This window comes from Diaporthe citri (genome assembly GCF_014595645.1).
Source record: "Diaporthe citri strain NFHF-8-4 chromosome Unknown scaffold_1, whole genome shotgun sequence".
NCBI lineage: Eukaryota > Fungi > Ascomycota > Sordariomycetes > Diaporthales > Diaporthaceae > Diaporthe > Diaporthe citri.
This window is the reverse complement of record NW_025064846.1, coordinates 1,876,536-1,895,854: the sequence shown is the minus strand read 5'-3', so window position 1 is coordinate 1,895,854 and position 19,319 is coordinate 1,876,536. Positions and strand designations below refer to the sequence as shown.

The 19,319-nt window shown below is 45.9% G+C and overlaps 5 protein-coding genes across 5 annotated transcripts; 3 read left to right on the top strand and 2 right to left on the bottom strand.

The window, feature by feature from the left end:
* Positions 1-5,262: 5,262 nt before the first annotated feature.
* INS49_000492 (uncharacterized protein) lies at positions 5,263-6,314 on the top strand (the record flags this gene model as incomplete). Its single annotated transcript, XM_043161329.1, has 5 exons — positions 5,263-5,344; positions 5,434-5,474; positions 5,570-5,830; positions 5,892-6,026; positions 6,090-6,314. 5 exons carry the CDS (start codon positions 5,263-5,265, stop codon positions 6,312-6,314), a joined length of 744 nt encoding a protein of 247 aa, XP_043029835.1.
* Positions 6,315-6,933: 619 nt separating this feature from the next.
* Positions 6,934-7,663, bottom strand: INS49_000491 (uncharacterized protein; the record flags this gene model as incomplete). The annotated part of the gene is made up of 4 exons (XM_043161328.1): positions 6,934-7,211; positions 7,284-7,374; positions 7,449-7,534; positions 7,600-7,663. 4 exons carry the CDS (start codon positions 7,661-7,663, stop codon positions 6,934-6,936), a joined length of 519 nt encoding a protein of 172 aa, XP_043029834.1.
* A 480-nt stretch (positions 7,664-8,143) lies between these two features.
* On the top strand, positions 8,144-10,799 carry INS49_000490 (uncharacterized protein; the record flags this gene model as incomplete). Its single annotated transcript, XM_043161327.1, has 4 exons — positions 8,144-8,287; positions 8,356-8,371; positions 8,432-8,781; positions 8,832-10,799. The coding sequence occupies 4 exons, from the start codon at positions 8,144-8,146 to the stop codon at positions 10,797-10,799; spliced, it is 2,478 nt and encodes an 825-aa protein (XP_043029833.1).
* Positions 10,800-11,263: 464 nt separating this feature from the next.
* On the bottom strand, positions 11,264-12,457 carry INS49_000489 (uncharacterized protein; the record flags this gene model as incomplete). The annotated part of the gene is made up of 5 exons (XM_043161326.1): positions 11,264-11,430; positions 11,524-11,677; positions 11,729-11,853; positions 11,915-11,987; positions 12,167-12,457. 5 exons carry the CDS (start codon positions 12,455-12,457, stop codon positions 11,264-11,266), a joined length of 810 nt encoding a protein of 269 aa, XP_043029832.1.
* A 3,093-nt stretch (positions 12,458-15,550) lies between these two features.
* On the top strand, positions 15,551-19,221 carry INS49_000488 (uncharacterized protein; the record flags this gene model as incomplete). The annotated part of the gene is made up of 13 exons (XM_043161325.1): positions 15,551-15,793; positions 15,853-15,971; positions 16,029-16,267; positions 16,329-16,443; positions 16,505-16,518; positions 16,578-16,599; positions 16,655-16,941; positions 17,295-17,988; positions 18,052-18,127; positions 18,179-18,585; positions 18,667-18,929; positions 19,005-19,086; positions 19,152-19,221. 13 exons carry the CDS (start codon positions 15,551-15,553, stop codon positions 19,219-19,221), a joined length of 2,631 nt encoding a protein of 876 aa, XP_043029831.1.
* Between the last annotated feature and the right edge of the window lie 98 nt (positions 19,222-19,319).

Sequence of the window (19,319 nt, the reverse complement as noted above, 5' to 3'; positions counted from 1 at the left end):
TATATATATATTAAAGATAGGGGAGTTTATCATGGTTTCTTGCCGTAATAATTACTTTTTTATACGTTAGGTATTGTTATCGTTATAAATTGCGCTATATAAATTTATAATGTTAATAATGCTAATTAACATAATTAAAAGGTTATTTTTTTAAGCTTTATTAATTTATAATTACCTTTATAATTATTAATTAATATTAGCTGGGTTATATATTGCAATATAATATTTAATTAATATAATGGTTAATTATTCTTAATTATGAAAAGGAGGAAGGTAAAAGGCCTAACTATATTAACTATTTAATATGCAGCGCTAAGGCTGCTGCCTATTGGGCATCCTAATAGGTTAAAGCTACCTAGTCCTAAACAATCCTCCATATAAACAACACTTATTATTCCCATAATTATATAGCATTTTTATTAATCTTTATTATAATTACTACCCTTAAACTTTTTTTTTAATATATATATATTATTACGGTTTAAGCTTTACTCATTATAATTAATTAATAAGCTTTGGCCTTATAAAAATAAGCTTTAACGTAGGTATAAATAAAAAGTAAACCTTTTCCTTTGCACTTTAAATAAAAACTTTATTTAAATACCTTATAATAAATAACCCAAGGCTAGCTTATAATATATATTTAAAATCCTCTTATATTATAAACCTATAATATAATTATATAAAACTTAATATAGCAAAACTTAAAAAGAATAATAATAGCCCGTTAAGCCCTTCCTTATTTAAAGAAACTCTTATCTTAAAAATACTTAATAACTTAATTAATAAAGATAAGGGTTAAGTTTGCAATAAATAAAAAGGTAATTAATATTAAAAGGGCTTAATTTTTTTATATATTTAATTAGCTAAAAACTTTTTATAATTAATATTTACCTTATATTAATTTTATAAAGATATTTAAAGGGTAGCTAAAAAACTTCTTAAAGAAGGTTTACCTTATACTTAAAAACCCTTTTAAGTAAAGATATATTAAGCTTAACTTAATTATATTATAATAATATTATAAGAAAGAAATAATAAAATTTCTTATTTAATTTAATTAATTAACTTATATAATAAAGGCTTAAAGTTAGCTAAATAAATATAAAATATTATTAATAGCTAATAACTTAACTTTTATAATAAAAGCTTAGCTTAATTATAAGAAATAGCTAAATATATTTAAGGCTTTTTACTTTACCTTATAATAATATAAAGATATCTTTAGCGCTATAATAAGAAAGGATAATACTTAACCTTAAAATAGCAAAATAATAAATATTAATATTATAATAATTTTAATAAGTAAAGTTAAGTATTTTATATATAATTAATTTAGCTATTATAAATATAACTACTTTAATTATTATAAAAGAATAAGGATATAGCTTTTATTAATTAAAATTAATAAGGAAAAGGAATTTATTTAAAAAGGTATAAAATCTTTTTTATAAAGTAAGGCTTAAAAGTAATGTTAATTTAGTATTAACTTAAGCTTAAAGTAAACTAACTATATATTAATTAATTTAATATTATAAAAATGCTTAAAATTTAAGAAATTTTTATTAATAAAGCAAATTACTTATAATTAAGCATTAATTAATTATAAATTATATAATAAATTTATAATTTTAAGGTTTTAAATAAAAAAGCTTATATAAAAAGCTTATATTAAAGGATTATAAAAATGCTATTAATTTAACTGCTAGCTTATGCTTAAATAATTATTTTTTATTAACTTACTTTAGCTAATATATTAAATTATAAGAGTTAAAATATATTAATTATAAATAATAAGCTAAGCTTTTAATATAATTAAGAGGCGCTAAGGTATAATTAAATAGCTAAGTAAAGAATAATATTTAATTTATAATTAAATTATAATATCCTTTATTTTTATTATATAGCTACCTTTTAAGGCTTGCTATAAAAACTTAGAAAAGGAGGATATATTATAGTTTAAGCTTTATTTATTATAATTAATTAATGGGCTTTAGCCTTATAAAAATAAGCTTTAATATAAATATAAATAAAAAGTAAACCTTTTTCTTTATACTTTAAATAAAAACCTTATTTAAATACCTTATGGTAAACAACCCAAGGCTAGCCCATAATATATATAGCGAAAATATCCCTTAATTGCCTTTTATTATGGTTTAGGCTTTGCTTATTGTAATTAGTTAATGGGCTTTGGCTTTATAAGAATAAGCTTTGGCATAAATATAAATAAGGAATAAACTTTCTCCTTTATACTTTAAATATAAACCTTATTTAAATACCTTATAATAAATAACTTAAAGTTAGCTTATAATATATATTTAAAGTCTTTTTGCATTATAAACTTATAATATAATTATATAAAACCTAATATAATAAAACTTAAAAAGAATAATAATAGCTTATTAAGCCCTTTTTTATTTAAAGGAACTTTTATTTTAAAAATACTTAATAACTTAATTAATAAAAATAAGGGCTAAGTTTATAATAAATAAGAAAGTAATTAATGCTAAAAAGGCTTAATTCTTTTATATATTTAATTAATTAAGAACTTTTTATAATTAATTTTTACTTTATATTAATTTTATAAAAATATTTAAGAAATAGCTAAAAAGCTTTTTAAAAAAGGTTTGCCTTATATTTAAGAACTTTTTTAAGCAAAGATATATTAAGCTTAGCTTAATTATGCTATAATAGCATTATAAAAAGAGGATAATAAAATTTCTTGCTTAATTTAATTAATTAGCTTATATAATAAAGACTTAAAGTTAGCTAAATAAATATAAAATATTATTAATAATTAATAGCTTAACTTTTATAATAAAAACTTAGCTTAATTATAAAAAATAGTTAAATATATTTAAAATCTTTTACTTTGCCTTATAATAATATAAGGGTATTTTTAATATTATAGCAAGAAAGAATAATATTTAACCTTAAAATAATAAAGTAATAAATATTAATATTATAATAATTTTAATAAATAAAGTTAAGTATTTTATATATAATTAACTTAATTATTATAAGTATAATTACCTTAATTATTATAAAAAAATAAAAATATAGCTTTTATTAATTAAGGCTAATAAGGAAAAGAAGTTTATTTAAAAAGGTATAAAATTTTTTTTATAAAGTAAGGCTTAAAAGTAATATTAACTTAATATTAACTTAAATTTAAAGTAAATTAGCTATATGCTAGCTAATTTAACCTTATAAAAACACTTAAAATTTAAAAAATTTCCATTAATAAAATAAATTACTTATAATTAAGCATTAATTAATTATAAATTATATAATAAATTTATAATTTTAAGATTTTAAGTAAAAAAGCTTATATAAAAGGTTTATATTAAAGAATTATAAAAATGCTATTAATTTAACTGCTAACTTATACTTAAATAATTATTTTTTATTAGCTTACTTTAATTAATATATTAAATTATAAAGGTTAAGATATATTAATTATAAATAATAAATTAAGCCTTTAATGCAATTAAAAGGCGCTAAAGTATAATTAAATAATTAAATAAAGAATAATATTTAATTTATAATTAAATTATAATATTCTTTATTTTTTATTATATAGCTACCTTTTAAAGCTTATTATAAGGATTTAAAGAAAAAGGATATATTATAATTTGGGCTTTATTTATTATAATTAATTAATAGGCTTTAGCCTTATAAAAATAGGCTTTAATATAAGTATAAATAGAAAATAAACCTTTTCTTTTATACTTTAAATATAAACCCTATTTAAATACTTTACGGCAAACAACTTAAGGCTAGCCCATAATACCTTTATATATTAATTAACTTTTTTAATGCTTAAATATAAAAACTTTATAAATTTATTATTATTATTATAATTATTTATTTTATATTAATATTAATAATAAATATATTTCTTTAAATCCTTAAAATATGCTTTAATTAAATTAAAATTAAGGAAATATAGCGGTAAATATATTAATTTAACGCCCTTTACTTAAATAACTTTATAAATAGCTTAATTATAATGTTATAAAGTATTATTTATTATAAGGATTAATTAAGGGCTTAAATAAATATTTATTTAAGAAAGAATCTTTTTAAAAAGCTATATTAAGAAAAACTTCTTTATTATATACTTTTTATATACCTTAATATTAAAAAAACCGCTAATTATAATTATTAATAATATATAAAAGCAATTACTTTGCTTAAAAAAACTTTTAACTTAAGGAATATATCTTAATAATGCTTAGCCCGTTCTTTTTACGCTATTATATTTATTAAATCTTAATTTATTGCAAAAGATAAATATTTTAACAATATATTATAGCTTTAAAATCTTAAAAAGGTAATAGCTTTAAAGATCCTTATTATGCTGCTAAGTTAATATATATATTTATTTATTAATTTAATTATATTTCTTAAGGGCCCTTAAGATAATCTTTATTAAGTAATTAATTTAATACTTCTTAATAAAAAAGTATTGCATTTAATTAATATATATATTTAACTTATTAAGGAAAAGATTTTTAAGCTTTTATATAATAATAATTAAGTATTAATAATATTTAAAAAGCTTATTATATTAAAAAACATTATATACCTTTAAAGCTTATTGCTTTAATTTAATAGCATTTAATAATAATAATAAAAGTACGCTTAGCATTATAATGTTTATTATTTTAACCCTCCTTTAATACTGCTAAATTATTAATTTATTGCAATTAAACTTAGCTTGCAGCTACTTATTTAATAATAATAAGTTTAAGCGTAAATAAAACTGCAATATTTATAATTATATAAAGGTTAGCTGCATTATTACGGCCTTTTTTTTGCTAAATTAAGTGCGTAGTAATAGCGAGGAGGTTATTCTTAATAATCTTGGTATGTATTCCATATTTACAGCAAACTTTTAGTGCGAGGGGGGACAGCTAACCAAAGAGACAGGGGGGGGGCTGCGTTTCGTTTGGGACAGACAGCAGGGTTTCTAACCCTGGTCCTTCGCGAAGGCGGGTTGGACGTCACTGCCCAGCCTGGTGCTGCCCCAGGCAAGCAGGACCCCTTTGCTGAAAAAGTCAAGCCAACACACGCGACCGCGGCGAGCCAAGTATCTGGAGCTGCTCTCAGGGAAGCCACCCTTTTGCGACCCAAAAAAAAAAACAAAAAAACCCCTTGCGTACGAGCCTTTTTCTCACAAAGTAATACCGTGCTCCTTCCACCCGATTGAACCCAGGAACGAACCCAAAGCAGAGGTAAAACCCGCCTGTCGCCAAGATGGTGAGGCTCACGGCGGACCTGATCCAAAGCTCCCTCTCGTACCTCAACCCGCTCAACGAGAGGGAGCTTGACCTCCGAGGTGCGTTTAGAAAGGAACAGATGCTACACACATGATCTTTGCTTGAGAGCTAGAGTTGATATCAAATGTTTTGTCTTGTTGGCAAATAGGTCACAGGATACCGACCATTGAGAACCTTGGTGTCGCGGGCGTACGTAACGAACCTCCCCCCCCCTCCAAGTATCCTTCCTCGCTTCGGACTTCCTCCACGCGCGCCTGGATCGCTAACTCATGAGACCTGTACAGCCACAAGACGCGATCGACTTCACCGACAATGACATCCAAATCCTCGGCAACTTCCCGCTGTCCCCGCGGATACAGACGCTCCTGCTGGCGCGCAACCGCATCTCCACGATCCAGCCCAACCTGCCGAACGCGATTCCCAACCTGAAGAACCTGGTGCTGGCCTCGAATCAGATGGTCGAGCTGTCGGATCTGGATGTGCTGGGCAAGTTTGCACGCCTGACGCAACTGGTGTTGGCCGACAACCCTGTCACGAAGAAGGAGGTAGGTTCCCCAACATAGGCCAAGTTTCGAAGTGAGTGCGGAACGCTGACTGTGTCTGCAGCACTACCGGTATTGGGTGGTTTGGCGATGTCCCACGGTGCGGTTCCTCGACTACCAGAAGGTCAAGCAGGCAGAGCGGGAGAAGGCTACTGAGCTGTTTGGCACGGCAGAGGAGCCCACAGAGCTGGCTTCAAAGGTAGGGACACCGTCTGATGGATCCCTTTTTACAATACGTGTGCTAAGCGAGGGTGCCCAACAGATCAAGGGCATCAAGTCTCAGACATTCAATGTCTCTACGAGCAACGGCGAGGCTACGGCCGCATCGAAGATGAAGCGCCTGAAGCTCACGGATAAGGAGAAGCAGAGGCTACAGGAGAGGATCAAGAAGGCCAGCAGCTTGGAGGAGATCATACGGTTGGAGAAGGAGCTGGAGGAGGGTCGGTTGCCCGCTGGCATCTTGGCCGACGATGCCATGGAGGAGTAGCCCAGGGTACACCTTCGTTTGGGTAAAGGATATGTCAAGCAGGTGGCGAGACCAGGCCGAGGACAGTCGGCATTGGCGCCCGAGGCAGGCAGTGTCGGCGCAGTGGGCTCCAGAGTCTGGGAAATCCTCCACCAGCCTGTCGAGCTCTTTGATAGGGCGGCCGTGTCGCCTTTTATTATGCATGGACAAAAGCTATCAGACAGGCCAGAGAGGGCTTGTATTTGGATGGGTTACATACTATGCTGAAAAGGCAAATAGCACCGGAATTAATGTACGGATACCACCAATCCAGCAACTTCCTGACCGGTACACTTAAGCGGCTTTTCAACATGTTATTAGCCAGCTGGCGGCATCTTGTCGGGCAGCCTGAGACTTTGCGACATCCTCGCCAATATTTATCCAACTTCCTGACATGGGCATCCCTCGGCAAGCCCTCGAAGTCAAGTAGCCATCTTGGCGAGTCTGCCGTGCTGTTCTCCCATCGCGTCGGATGCCAGCACGGAGGCCTGGCCGGAGAGATCCTCACCAGTTGACACCGAGCCTCATGGGCAGGGCATCTGGGCAGAGTGGCAGCAGCTCAGACCAACGGGTCGTCTTCCCATTTCAGACATTTCGGCATCTACCCGGTCATGTGCACATCGCCGTCGCCCGGATTCGTCGGCGCCTGCTCCTCGTCCTCTGGCCTCTTGACGACGTCGTGGACGCCGAAGCCGTTGATGCTCTTCTGCTTCTTGCCGTTGGGCTGGCCCGCCTCGTCGGCGCGGTCGCCGGCCGGCTTGCCGCCCTGGAGCTTGGCGCGCGTCTCGGCGGCCTTGTGCTTGATCTCCTTGTAGGGCTGCGTCTTGGGGATGGTATCGTCGAGGAACTCTAGGTTGTCCTTAGCGATGACCGCGGCGGCTGGGGTCCGGTTAGCAAGAGGACCAGGTGGGGGCTTCGTGCGAGTGAGTGAGTGGGTGAGTCTTCTCTTACACAGGTCCTTGTACTGTACGTTCCTCCGTGGCTTCCTGTCGAGCTTGGCCATGTTATGACCCTGCTCTGCGAGGTACTGGATGAACATTTCCTGTACACCACTGTCAGTGCCTACTATTGAAGGAGAAAGACGAAAACGGGGTCAAGTCAGTCAGGCGGCCTTACAGTAGCCAACGTTATAGCGAATGCCGCATTATTTGAGCAGACGTTGATGTCTGGGTCCACTGCGATGATCTTCTTGACTCTTGATACTGTGTGATGTGTCAGTACTACGTTTCGTCAGGGATAGAGAGGCACAGAGAATGAGAACACTCACATGGGAGCTGGACTGTGCCTGTCACCTCCTTGCGAGGCCTGATGGGAGTCGTGTTGTAAGGCATCTTGACGTCTCAATTTTAGGTCTCCCGCAGAATGAACGAAGTTATGCTTGTCGAATATTGTACGAATTTGAAAATGCGGAGCTTGGGCGTGAGTATGCGAGGCTTTGCGAGTGTTATGCTTATGGGCTTCACGGACTGCTAGACTACTTCTGAGGGTGAAGGGCTGAATGAGTAGATACAGTACGAGATCCAGTCTGACCCCGGCGTGGTTAATTGAGACGCGGTTCTTGTCATTGGGAGCAACGCGACTGCACCTGGGTCCAGGGCTAGCGGGTCGCTCTGGGTAGGTAAGGCGGGCAGGGACTAGGGTCCCAGACCCCAGCAGCATCAGCGCTGAATATGTCGTTGAAAACCTAGGTAGGGGACCTGCCCGCCTGCCTGCCGCGGCTGTCCCACTGTCTCGGACGGGCGTGCAATACGTAGGCAGGCGTCAATGGGCCTCATCCTCAACCTCGACGATTGCATTGCGACTATGCGATCATGGATTTACGGAGCCGGCCCTCGGTGACCTCGCGCCTCTCCTTTGCCGTTAGCAATGCTGAGCGTGGCGAGTCTGTAGACCTGCCCGCTGTTGCAGCCGACCAGCAGATCGAAGAGGAAATCGCCGAGATCAAGAGATACGAGGTACCGTCCCTCCCTCCCCCCTTGGCTGGCCCCAGTCTCGTGCTGAACCTCGCTAATGATGCGCCCAGGACTTCACAACCATTGGTACGCACCCATAGGCCCAGCCGCCGCTCCCACGTCCCGCATACTCACGCCGCTACACAGATTGGGTCCAGGATGCTGCTCAGGAACGACAGCGCCGGAAAGCGCGCAGGAAGCGCACCGCCGGCCTCTACGACAGCGGCCAGGTCGACTGGAGACACAGGCTCTTTGTCCTGTACGAGGCCGCGCAGGGCTGGATCGTCATCACCATCATCGGAGCTGCCATCGGCCTCAACGCAGCCTTCCTGAACATCATCACGGAATGGCTGGCTGACATCAAGATGGGATACTGCACCACTGCATTCTATCTCAACGAGAACTTCTGCTGCTGGGGCGAGGACAACGGCTGCCCCGAGTGGCATCGTTGGACCGGATTCGAGCCTGTCAACTACCTCGTCTACATAATCTTCGGGGTATGTGTAGCCCAGAGCATCTGCCATTCTTCCTCTGCTGACAGCAGCAGACCATGTTTGCCTTTGTCTCCGCCACTCTTGTCAAGTGCTATGCACCTTATGCGGCTGGGTCGGGCATCTCCGAAATCAAGTGCATTATCGCTGGGTTCGTCATGAAGGGCTTCCTGGGGTTTTGGACGCTTCTGATCAAGTCCATCTGTCTCCCCTTGGCCATTGCCTCAGGCCTGTCCGTTGGCAAGGAGGGGCCCAGTGTCCACTATGCCGTCTGCACCGGCAACGTCATCTCGCGTCTGTTCGACAAGTATAGGCGCAGTCGCTCCAAGACCCGCGAGGTCCTCAGCGCGTGCGCGGCTGCAGGCGTGGCCGTGGCCTTCGGAAGCCCCATTGGCGGTGTTCTGTTCTCCCTGGAAGAGATGAGCAGCTACTTCCCACTCAAGACCATGTGGCGGAGCTATTTCTGTGCGCTTGTCGCGACAGTCGTGTTGGCCTTCATGAACCCCTTCAGGACGGGCCAGCTTGTCATGTTTCAGGTCACCTATGATCGGTCGTGGCACTTCTTCGAAACACCATTTTACATCCTCATAGGTGCCATGGGTGGTCTCTACGGTGCCTTTGTCATTAAGTGGAATCTACGTTACCAGGCGTTTCGTAAGAAGTATCTGGCAAAATACCCTGTTCTCGAGGCAACTCTCCTGGCGACGGCGACTGCCATCGTCTGTTACTACAATGTCTTCCTGAGAATCGACATGACAGAAAGCATGGAGATTCTCTTCCTTGAATGCGAAGGGACGGAGGACTATCATGGGCTCTGTGATGCTCCCAACCGCCTCTGGAACATCGCCTCTTTATTTTCGGCGACGATAATCCGGATCTTCTTTGTGATCATCTCGTACGGTTGCAAGGTACCCGCGGGTATTTTCGTACCGTCGATGGCCATCGGGGCTTCGTTTGGCCGTGCAGTTGGCATTATCGTGCAAGCCATCCACGACGCAAACCCTAACAGCGTTTTCTTTTCGGCCTGCGAACCTGACGTCCCGTGCATCACGCCAGGTACCTACGCTTTCCTCGGTGCAGCGGCAGCACTAAGTGGCATCATGCATATCACGGTGTCGGTCGTGGTCATCATGTTCGAGCTCACCGGCGCACTTGTCTACATCTTACCTACGATGATTGTCGTTGGCGTCACAAAGGCTGTCAGCGACCTCATCGGAGGCGGAGGAATCGCAGATCGTATGATATGGTTTAGCGGGATGCCATTCCTGGACGGCAAGGAAGAGCACAACTTTGGAGTGCCTGTCTCGCACGCCATGACGACGGATGTGGTCTCGATACCAATGTCCGGGTTGACACTCCAGCAGGTTAAGCAATTGCTCGCCAACGGAAAGTACCAAGGCTTCCCCGTCATCGAAAACGAGCACAACAAAATTATTGTGGGATACATCGGTCGCACCGAGCTGCAATATGCCATCGACCGGCTCAAGAAAGATCGTTCTTTGAACCCACAGGCGAAGTGCAACTTTGCGTCCTCTAACACTGTGGCGCCCACAACACCAACCGCAACACCATCTATCACAGTTCTCGCTGATCCAATGTCCTCAACTTCCATCGACTTCACCCGTTTCGTGGACTTGACCCCCGTGACAGTTCATCCTCGCCTGCCACTGGAGACGGTTATGGAGCTATTCCGCAAGATCGGACCGCGAGTCATCCTGGCTGAGCACCACGGTCAACTGAAAGGCCTGTTGACGGTCAAAGACTGTCTCAAATACCAGTTCAAGGCGGAGGCTTCCGAGAACCCCCGCGATGACCAACACCTCTTGCAGTCGCAGGAGAAGCTGTGGGGCGTGTTCCAGCAGGTGGCGGGCTGGGTATCGACCAAGGTGAACAGTGCCTCTGGAGGGCGGATACGGTTGAGCAGCAGTGCTGACGAAGGGGATGGCTTCATCATGGATGGGACTGAGCAGCTCGAGGATGAAGGGGTTGAGTTAGAGAGTAGAGGGTACGATGATAGGCGTTAGGTATTGGATATTTGCTAGATCAATTACAATCCTTTAGAATTCTCAAGTTACCGCCGGCACTTATTGCCGCTTGATGCCTCATGCCCTGTCTCCAGATACACGAGCACTCTTCTAGGGAGCTGAAAACTGGCGCACGCTGCGTTAAAACACATTTTCGCGTCAAGTTTAGCTCCATGCTGATATTAGCTTTGGAGGACTCGAGCCGCCAAGTGTCTATGATGCTTCGGATTTGGGCGCTGAGTGAGCTCCAATATCTAGTCATTCCTCCTCTACGTCCTTGGGATTCATTCGTCCTACGCGAGTCATGTTTGGCACAACACATACTTGGGGCCTATTTCAAGGCTGATGTTGGGTAAAGTACCTTCCAACAATGTATCATCAAGAAATCTCGGTTCTACAGAAGTAGAGAGGCAAGACATCTTTCCTTTGGTAACTATTCTACCACACTTAGGAGCTTTCCTTCGTTAGGGATTCACGTACAAGGGCTTCACGATATCCCAACCATCAAGCTTGTTGGTCTTCACAGTCTTGAAATCGAAGTCATCTAGAACCCTCAGCGTGATAGTCCGTATGATCAAGGATCTGTCGCGCCACGCCTTCGCAGCGTCATTCAGAGCTTCTATTTCCGCATCTAGTGGACGGTCTCGGGTCAATGAAAGGCCCACACAGGAAACATTGAGGGGATGAAAGCGAGGAAGGACGTGCGGCCGTGTTGACTACTCACCTGTAAGTGGCTTCGGCTCGTTGCAGACGTGCGTCCCGCAGTGTTTGCAGAAGGCCTTGCGGACGACGTTCTTGTTGAACGAGCGATAGGCGAGGTGCTCTCTGCCCTCGATGACCGTGTCCTCTATATGCGGATAGATCCAGACGTACGCACCCTGTGTAGGTGTCAGCCACGCACATTGGCAAGCGAGAGAAGGCGAGCTCACCCTCATGCAGATGCTGCAGTTGCACTCGACGATTCTCTCTTCATCCACCGTGATATCCCGGGCCTCCAAGGGCTTGTCGACTTTGACAGCCAGCGTCACGGCACCGCAGTGGCATGAGCCATGATCTGGTATTGAGTTAGTTCTCGGTACTAACACGCAGAGGCACAGGTTTAATGTTGCGCGCACATATTTTGCCGCCTTCGTCGACAGCAGGCTCGGGGCCCTTGTAAGCGACGGGCTCGTAGGCAGGCCCAATCGCCTTGCCGTCAAACCTTCAAGCCGGTCAGTCAACAACAACCATAGTCAGCAGACATTCAGGCACAACCTACGGCTTGGCTTCCAAGGACCAAAAGTCAACATTCTGGAGGGCTCGTGCCTGCAGACGTGTAAGTTCAGTCGGCCCCGCACATCCTTACTGATTTCGGCTTGTTTGCTCACGTTGATGATCGTCTTCGTCTTGGTTTGCGCCAGGACGGCAGTGCCGCAGTTGGGGCAGAAGCGGTGGACGAAACCGCCCGTGTTGAAGGCGTACGATGTCAGCTCGTCGATGCTGCCCTTGACGACATCGACCTGGCCCCCTTCCGGGACCAGGTACGCGTAGCCCTTCTTGCGGCAGATGCTGCAGTTGCACTCGGTGTACGACGTGATCTCGGGCAGCCTGGCCTCGTAGATGAAGGCCCCGCAGTGGCAGTTGCCTCTATACGTCTTCAGGTTACCTTCAGAGGACATTGTGGTTGTTGAATCTGGCGAGGAGGTGAGAGCAGCTGTGTCTAAGGAAAAAAAGCTGTGGAATGTCACTGCACAATCGCAAACGAATTACAGGAGCGACGACACGGTTAAAGGCGCGCCGCCCTCTTTAAGAGGGCGAACAGCTGACACGCATGTGTTACGAGATAAGCAGCTGGTTCGCTAGTCTGTCGTCCCCGCCGTCTGTGGCGCACACGGCAGACATAAGCAGATCGGTACCGTCCACTGTCGCGGGCAGCCGAGACGCGCCCCGGTGTTTGGCACTGGTGTATCACAAACTCGGTACAACAAGGCACCTGCCAGGATCCAAGACCCTGGGATGTGCTGAGCAATTGTTACTAACTGGAATGTGGCCGTAAGGCGGATACGGGCAACCAATTCACCGAGTCCCTGGGTGCCTGATGTGAAAATGAGACGGATAGTTGTAGCATAGGCTACTGCGCGCTGTCAGGTGATTCAGCCCCCCCCTCAGTCCTTGCAGATGCATTAGGCCTGTCGTGGTGGACGTGACAAACCACTCCCGCTCCTGTCTGCCTGTATTTTGGGCAAGTGGGCAAGCAAGTTGTGTATCAGCCGTGGTGTTGGAAGGCCCGAGAACACGTGCTGGTGCAACCTGTGACAAACAAACTGATGGCGCGAAGGAAGCAAGTTAATATCTGTGACCAGTATAGTCGGCGAGATGCATGTGGACTGGAGGGCACCGGCGCCGGAGACGGAGGTGGCAGACTGGTGGGGCCGGGATTTGTGGATCAGGACCTCCGATCACCAGCAGGAGTCTTGTGCCCGCTGTATATTAGATGGCATATATCTCCCGACTGCCTTCCATTCCTTGTCATCTGTGTGCTGCAACCACTTGAGGGGTCGTGGCCTGCGTCTGCATCGGCCGTCCCAGCAAGCGCCCCGTCGGCATGCATGCCGTTCGGGTGTACTTGCCAACCAGCTCTCAACGTGGCCCACGGGGTTAGCTCGTGGACAGATCGATTCCCGTCGATGACCTCGCTCACTCGAGGTTGCGCCACGGCCGGACGGAGCACCTCAGCTGGTACATGACGATCTCGATTCGCGCCTTGAGACAGAGAGTCTTGTTGAAGGGAACAGCATCGTGGAGTATGGTACTTTGGTTCGCCCCCGCAATGAGATGCATCTGTCCCTTCATTGTGCCTGCACCAGCAGATGGCTTCTGCAGCCACCCAAGTCATGAGGTAGCATCGCAAGACACACCACTTTGGATGCCAGGGGCGGCATAGATCTATATTGGTCTTTCGCCCTTGAAACCGCCAGGAACTAGACTAAGTCTGCTGGAGATCTTTGGCTGCTGTGGATTTTAGTCTGAGAAGATCACCACCACCTGTCGGGCCTTTCTGTCATCCAGGATTCATCGGACACGGCATGTTGACCAACTGGTCCCGGAGTGTCGGAAGCCTCTCTGAGTCTATGTAGTTTACTGTGTAAGCAGATCAGGAAGTAGACCCACAACGAGATGGTTGCAAGCATGTTGACATGGCGGCGGAGCCTGTTTGTGTACCTGCTGCGCTGTGATGGAGACTACCGCGACGAACGGGAGGCTCGGGATGCGGAGTACACACTTGTTCCACTCTTTGGGAGGTACATGCGATATTTGGTGAGACGATCCCTCAGGGCTCATCGTATCTGCCCATGAACATTGCTTCGTTGTCTTGTTCTCGAACCGTGGTCAACCGAGCAATATGCCGCATGTGGGCATTGCAACTCCGGTGCATACGTCGTGCTCGTCCATGTGACGGCCGGAACAGCAGGCGGCTCCGTAGGCCCGCCCGAGATGGTCAAGCTCACGGGTAGTGAGGGGTAGAGTTGCCGGCGCAGGGCAGCCCAACCAAGCACGAGGACGTCACGATGCTGGCGCAGGTAGAGCTGGAATTAGAAAGTCAGAAACGTGCAGCACTGCGCGGCATAGCAGCATAATTGGCCGTGGTAGCACAGCAGAGGCTGATACAAATTGGCCCGAGTGACACAAGGATGAACCCCTGCGGTTCGTGGCATCTTCGAGCTCAATGACACGGGATGCCCACTTTAGATGAGGAGAAGAGGGCGCACGATGATGATGCATCCATGATGATGATGTCGGCAATGGCTGGAGAAGACTGGAGAAGAGACAGAGAAGGAAAGAGGGAGTGGGCAGGCGCACACAGAGAGAGAGAGAGAGAGAGCAGAGGGGCTCCGTGTACACGGTACAAGGGAAAGACCAGGTGCAGAGGCAGGCACAGAAGCGAGAGCTGACGTTCCTGAGCGGCGAGCTTGGGCCACCAGGCAGGGGCCTGGGTACGCTAGTCCTGCAAAGGGCGTGGGGAGGCGAGCTGACTGGCTGGGCCGACCTCACCTCCCACGCCGGGCCTCCAAGCTTGTGAGCCTTAGTGACCTTGAACCCCATCGTTGCCTGCATCCCATTACAAAACAGTATTTGGCCACTCTGCTGTGTCCGGGGACCAGCCCAAGACCGAGCACAGGAACAGGTGGGCTCTCAGAGCTCTCTGGTCTCGCAACGACCTACCTACAGCGCGGACTAGCACCTACATCCCTGCCGCGCGGTGCTGGGTGCCAGAGCCATGTACCGCTCAGGTCGCTCTACCCCTCAGCCTCCCTCGACTGCCATGTCCCACTCGCTCGGCCACCGTGGAGGCAACCGCCCGACGGCCAACTCTCTCTGGAGGGACCCAACTTCACGATGCGCTGCCTGGGCTGGGATTCCATGACATGGAGATGCCATGACACGGATGAACAGAGCTGCCGTCTATGGCGGAGCCAGGGGGAAGCTCGAGGCCAAAGACCTCGGGCCGCCTTGGTCCTCCAAGTACACCCACTCCACTACGGAGCGTCGCCATATAGTCGGCCGTTTAGCTCTTACACAGGCCAGACAGCATACCTCATCGGTACCCCTTTGCCTCCCCAAATTCGGATCGCTGCTCGGCAAGACGTCGTGTCACTGTCAAGTCCCTCAATTTATATAAAGGACTGCGCTCTACACCTGCCCCCTTTTGAGTCTCCCTCCTTCCGTGCTGTTGGTCTTAATATTCACGTTACCGTACAATCCACGCAATCATGACTGTGGCCACAGAGACTACCGTTGTTTCGAACGGAGTTGCTCCTGTCGACAAGGCCGGCAGGACGGAGACACCGCCTCCAGCCCCCTCGCCTAACTTGAATATCATTGATATTCGCTGTGCCGCCGTTGAGATCAACATCAAGGAAGAAATAAATTCCCTCTTCAAGGCTCAGGATGGTCCAAGGAGGCTTCCTACCCTCCTTCTATATGACGAGCGAGGTCTTCAGCTATTCGAGGCGGTACGGCTCCTCCCTCTACCGTTCGCCTCCGATCGCAACCTATGCTGAATACGTGCTAGATCACGTACCTAGACGAGTACTACCTCACGAATGATGAGATTCAAGTCCTCAGGGAATCGGCCTCCAAGGTTGCGGAGAGCATTCCCGACAAGTCCATGTTCATTGAGCTCGGGAGTGGGTATGTCTCGGAAAAGCCCGCCCCCATCTGGCATGGTCCCTGATGCTGATTTCGTAGTAACCTGCGTAAGGTGAACCTGCTGCTCGAGGCCTTCGAACGCGCCGGGAAGGAAATTGACTACTATGCTTTGGATTTGTCCCGGCAAGAGCTTGAGAGGACCCTTGCCCAGCTCCCCGTCTACAAGCATGTCAAGAGCCACGGGCTTTGGGGCACCTACGATGACGGGAGAGAATGGCTAAAGCGGCCAGCTAACATCCGCCGCCAGAAATGCGTCGTATCCCTTGGGTCAAGCATTGGTTAGTTATGTCTAGGTGCTGGTTTTGCCTCCCTGGACTGCAACGGCTGAGAATGGTGCAGGAAACTTTCTCCGCGACGAGGCGTCGGATTTCCTGAGGGGATTTGCAGATGTATTGAGTCCAGGTGACACAATGCTGGTTGGCCTGGACTCATGTATGGATCCGGCCAAGGTCTAGTAAGTCGAGGCTCACATGCACACTAAGAATACTGCACAGCGCTGACCTGCCTGTCTATAGTCACGCGTACAACGGTTAGTTCCGCAAGCATTGTTCTATTGGAGGCATACTGATTACCGAGGGACACGGTTAGATCGAGACGGTGTCACTCACGAGTAAGACGCACCACAACTCTTTCCTACACTGACATGTCGGCTAAGACACTCACAGCTTTATACTCAACGGGCTGGTCAACGCCAATCAAATCCTTGGCGAGGAAGCTTTCAATATGCAAGACTGGCGGGTTATTGGGGAGTATGTATATGATGATGAAGGAGGTCGACACCAAGCTTTCTACTCGCCAATAAGGGACGTGGTAGTCCTCGGGGAGACAATTAAAGCCAACGAGCGCATTCAGGTTGAACAGAGCCTGAAGTACTCCCAAGCTGCCGCTACAAGACTATGGAGCTTGGCTGGTATGACCACGGCGGATCGGTGGACCCTTGGTCAGGAATACGGTGAGTTCACAACTACCTCCGAATTATATCATTGTCCGACCCCCGGCCCACTCCTCGGGCGGCTGCTTTTTTTCCTCTAAAAGCAGCTGTGGTCAGAGAGGATGACGTTCCCCCACGCTTCTGGAACAATACGACCAGTCATGGCCCGTTTATTCTCACGGAATGACCCCCTAACTTGCTTCACGCATGTAATCCCCCGCCTATGCGTGTGTCTGCTGATGCTCACGGCTGCGGGGCTCGGCGGACTTGCGAGGCTTGGGTTTGAGGCTTGCTTATTTAGAGGCTCGGGACTACTGGCCCCCGAATTTTCTGACCCAACTGCCTGGATCTCATCTGATTGATTGTCTCTGCAGGTCTCCACATGCTAGTCAAGCCCAGGATGCCGTTCAGCCTAATTCCGTCCGCTTACGCCTCGTCCGCCCTGCCCACCCTGAGCGACTGGGAGGGCATCTGGACAGCATGGGATACCGTCACCAGGGACATGCTCCCCCATGAGGAGCTTCTGGATAGGCCGATTCGGCTCCGAAACGCGTGCATCTTTTATATTGGTCACATACCGACCTTCCTGGATATCCAACTCAACAAGACAACCAAGACTGCCCCCACCGAATCCAAAGGGTATGCTGCAATCTTTGAACGTGGCATTGATCCGGATGTCGATAATCCCGAGAGGTGTCACAGTCACTCAGAAACACCAACAGAGTGGCCCCCGGTCCAGGAGATTGTGACTTACCAGAACAATGTTCGCAAACGGCTGCGGAGCTTGTACGACGGCGGGGCCGAGAAGATCCCGCGTGATGTAGGGAGGGCCATCTGGTGCAGCTTTGAGCATGAGATCATGCACTTAGAGACGCTGTTATACATGCTTTTACAGAGCGAGAAAACGCTACCACCGCCCAATACTGCGCATCCGGATTTCAAGGAGCTGGCTGAGAAGGCAAAGGCTGCCAGAGTCCCGAACGACTGGTTTGACGTGCCAGCGAAGGAGATCAACATTGGCTTGGACGATCCGGAAGACGGAACCAACTCTCAATGTCACTATGGATGGTACTTGAACAATCAAGCCAACGGATGCTTTCGGGACCATACAGTAACTAACGTGTGGAGCAGGGACAATGAGAAACCAAAGAGGACAGTTAAAGTGCATGCCTTCCAGGCCCAAGGGAGGGCCATTACAAATGAAGAAGTAAGATACAGCTGCCGTCATATCATGGAGAAAATGCTGAATCTTTGACAGTATGCGCAATATATGCACGCAACAAACACGTCTCAGTTACCAGCATCCTGGGTAGAGGTCAACCCAGACGAGGTGCTCAACGGCGATGCCTTCGCGACCGGGTCCGCGGGCCCAGCTCAAACAAACGGGTATCCCCACACAAATGGTCACGCTCACGGCCATCCATCGCTGCCAAGCTCTTTCCTCTCAAGCAAAGCAGTGCGGACCGTCTATGGCCTCGTGCCACTGGAATATGCCCTTGACTGGCCTATTTCCGCCTCATACGACGAGCTATCCGGCTGCGCGTCATGGTTGGGCGGGCGGATTCCCACATTCGAGGAGGCACGCAGCATCTATGACCACGTCGACATCCTGAAGAGAAAGGAGGCCGAGAGGAAGCTCGGGAAGACGGTCCCTGCCGTGAACGGGTAAGAAACCCCTCCCTTCACCAGCTTGTGCCGGTGCCCCTCTCTCTAGCGCGGAGCATGGGCTAAATCGCTGTCCCGTAGTCACCTCAGCAACAACGGCGTCCAAGAGACTCCACCATCACGAGCTGCGGGAAGGCCAGGGGACGATGGAGACCAGAAAGATCTCTTCATCGACCTCGACGGCACTAACGTCGGCTTCCAACACTGGCACCCCGTGCCGGTAACAGCTGGCGGCAACCGTTTGGCCGGCCAAGGCGAGATGGGCGGCCTGTGGGAATGGACCAGCTCGCCACTCCGCAAGTGGCCCGAGTTCAAGCCGATGGCCCTGTATCCTCTCTACACTGGTGAGTGCACGAGATCACAGACCGGGCCTACGCCGGCGCCGAAGAATACTTGACTGACTGCGTGTGACCCGGCAGCCGACTTCTTTGATGAGAAGCATAATATCGTCCTGGGTGGATCATGGGCCACGCACCCGCGAATTGCCGGGAGAAAGTCATTGTGAGTGTCACTATTTAGCTGCTGCAGAATAACCCAATCTTTGGCGTGCTGACTTTTTGGCCCAGCGTTAACTGGTACCAACGCAACTACTTGTTCCCGTGGGTGGGAGCCAGGCTCGTGCGAGACGTTCAGTAAATAGCTGTCACCAGTTCCTGTCTTGGCCACCCGGAAGCCTGCTTCAACACGGGCACAGACTTATTCGCGGACTGTTTTGCCACTCAACTTGGCTCAAC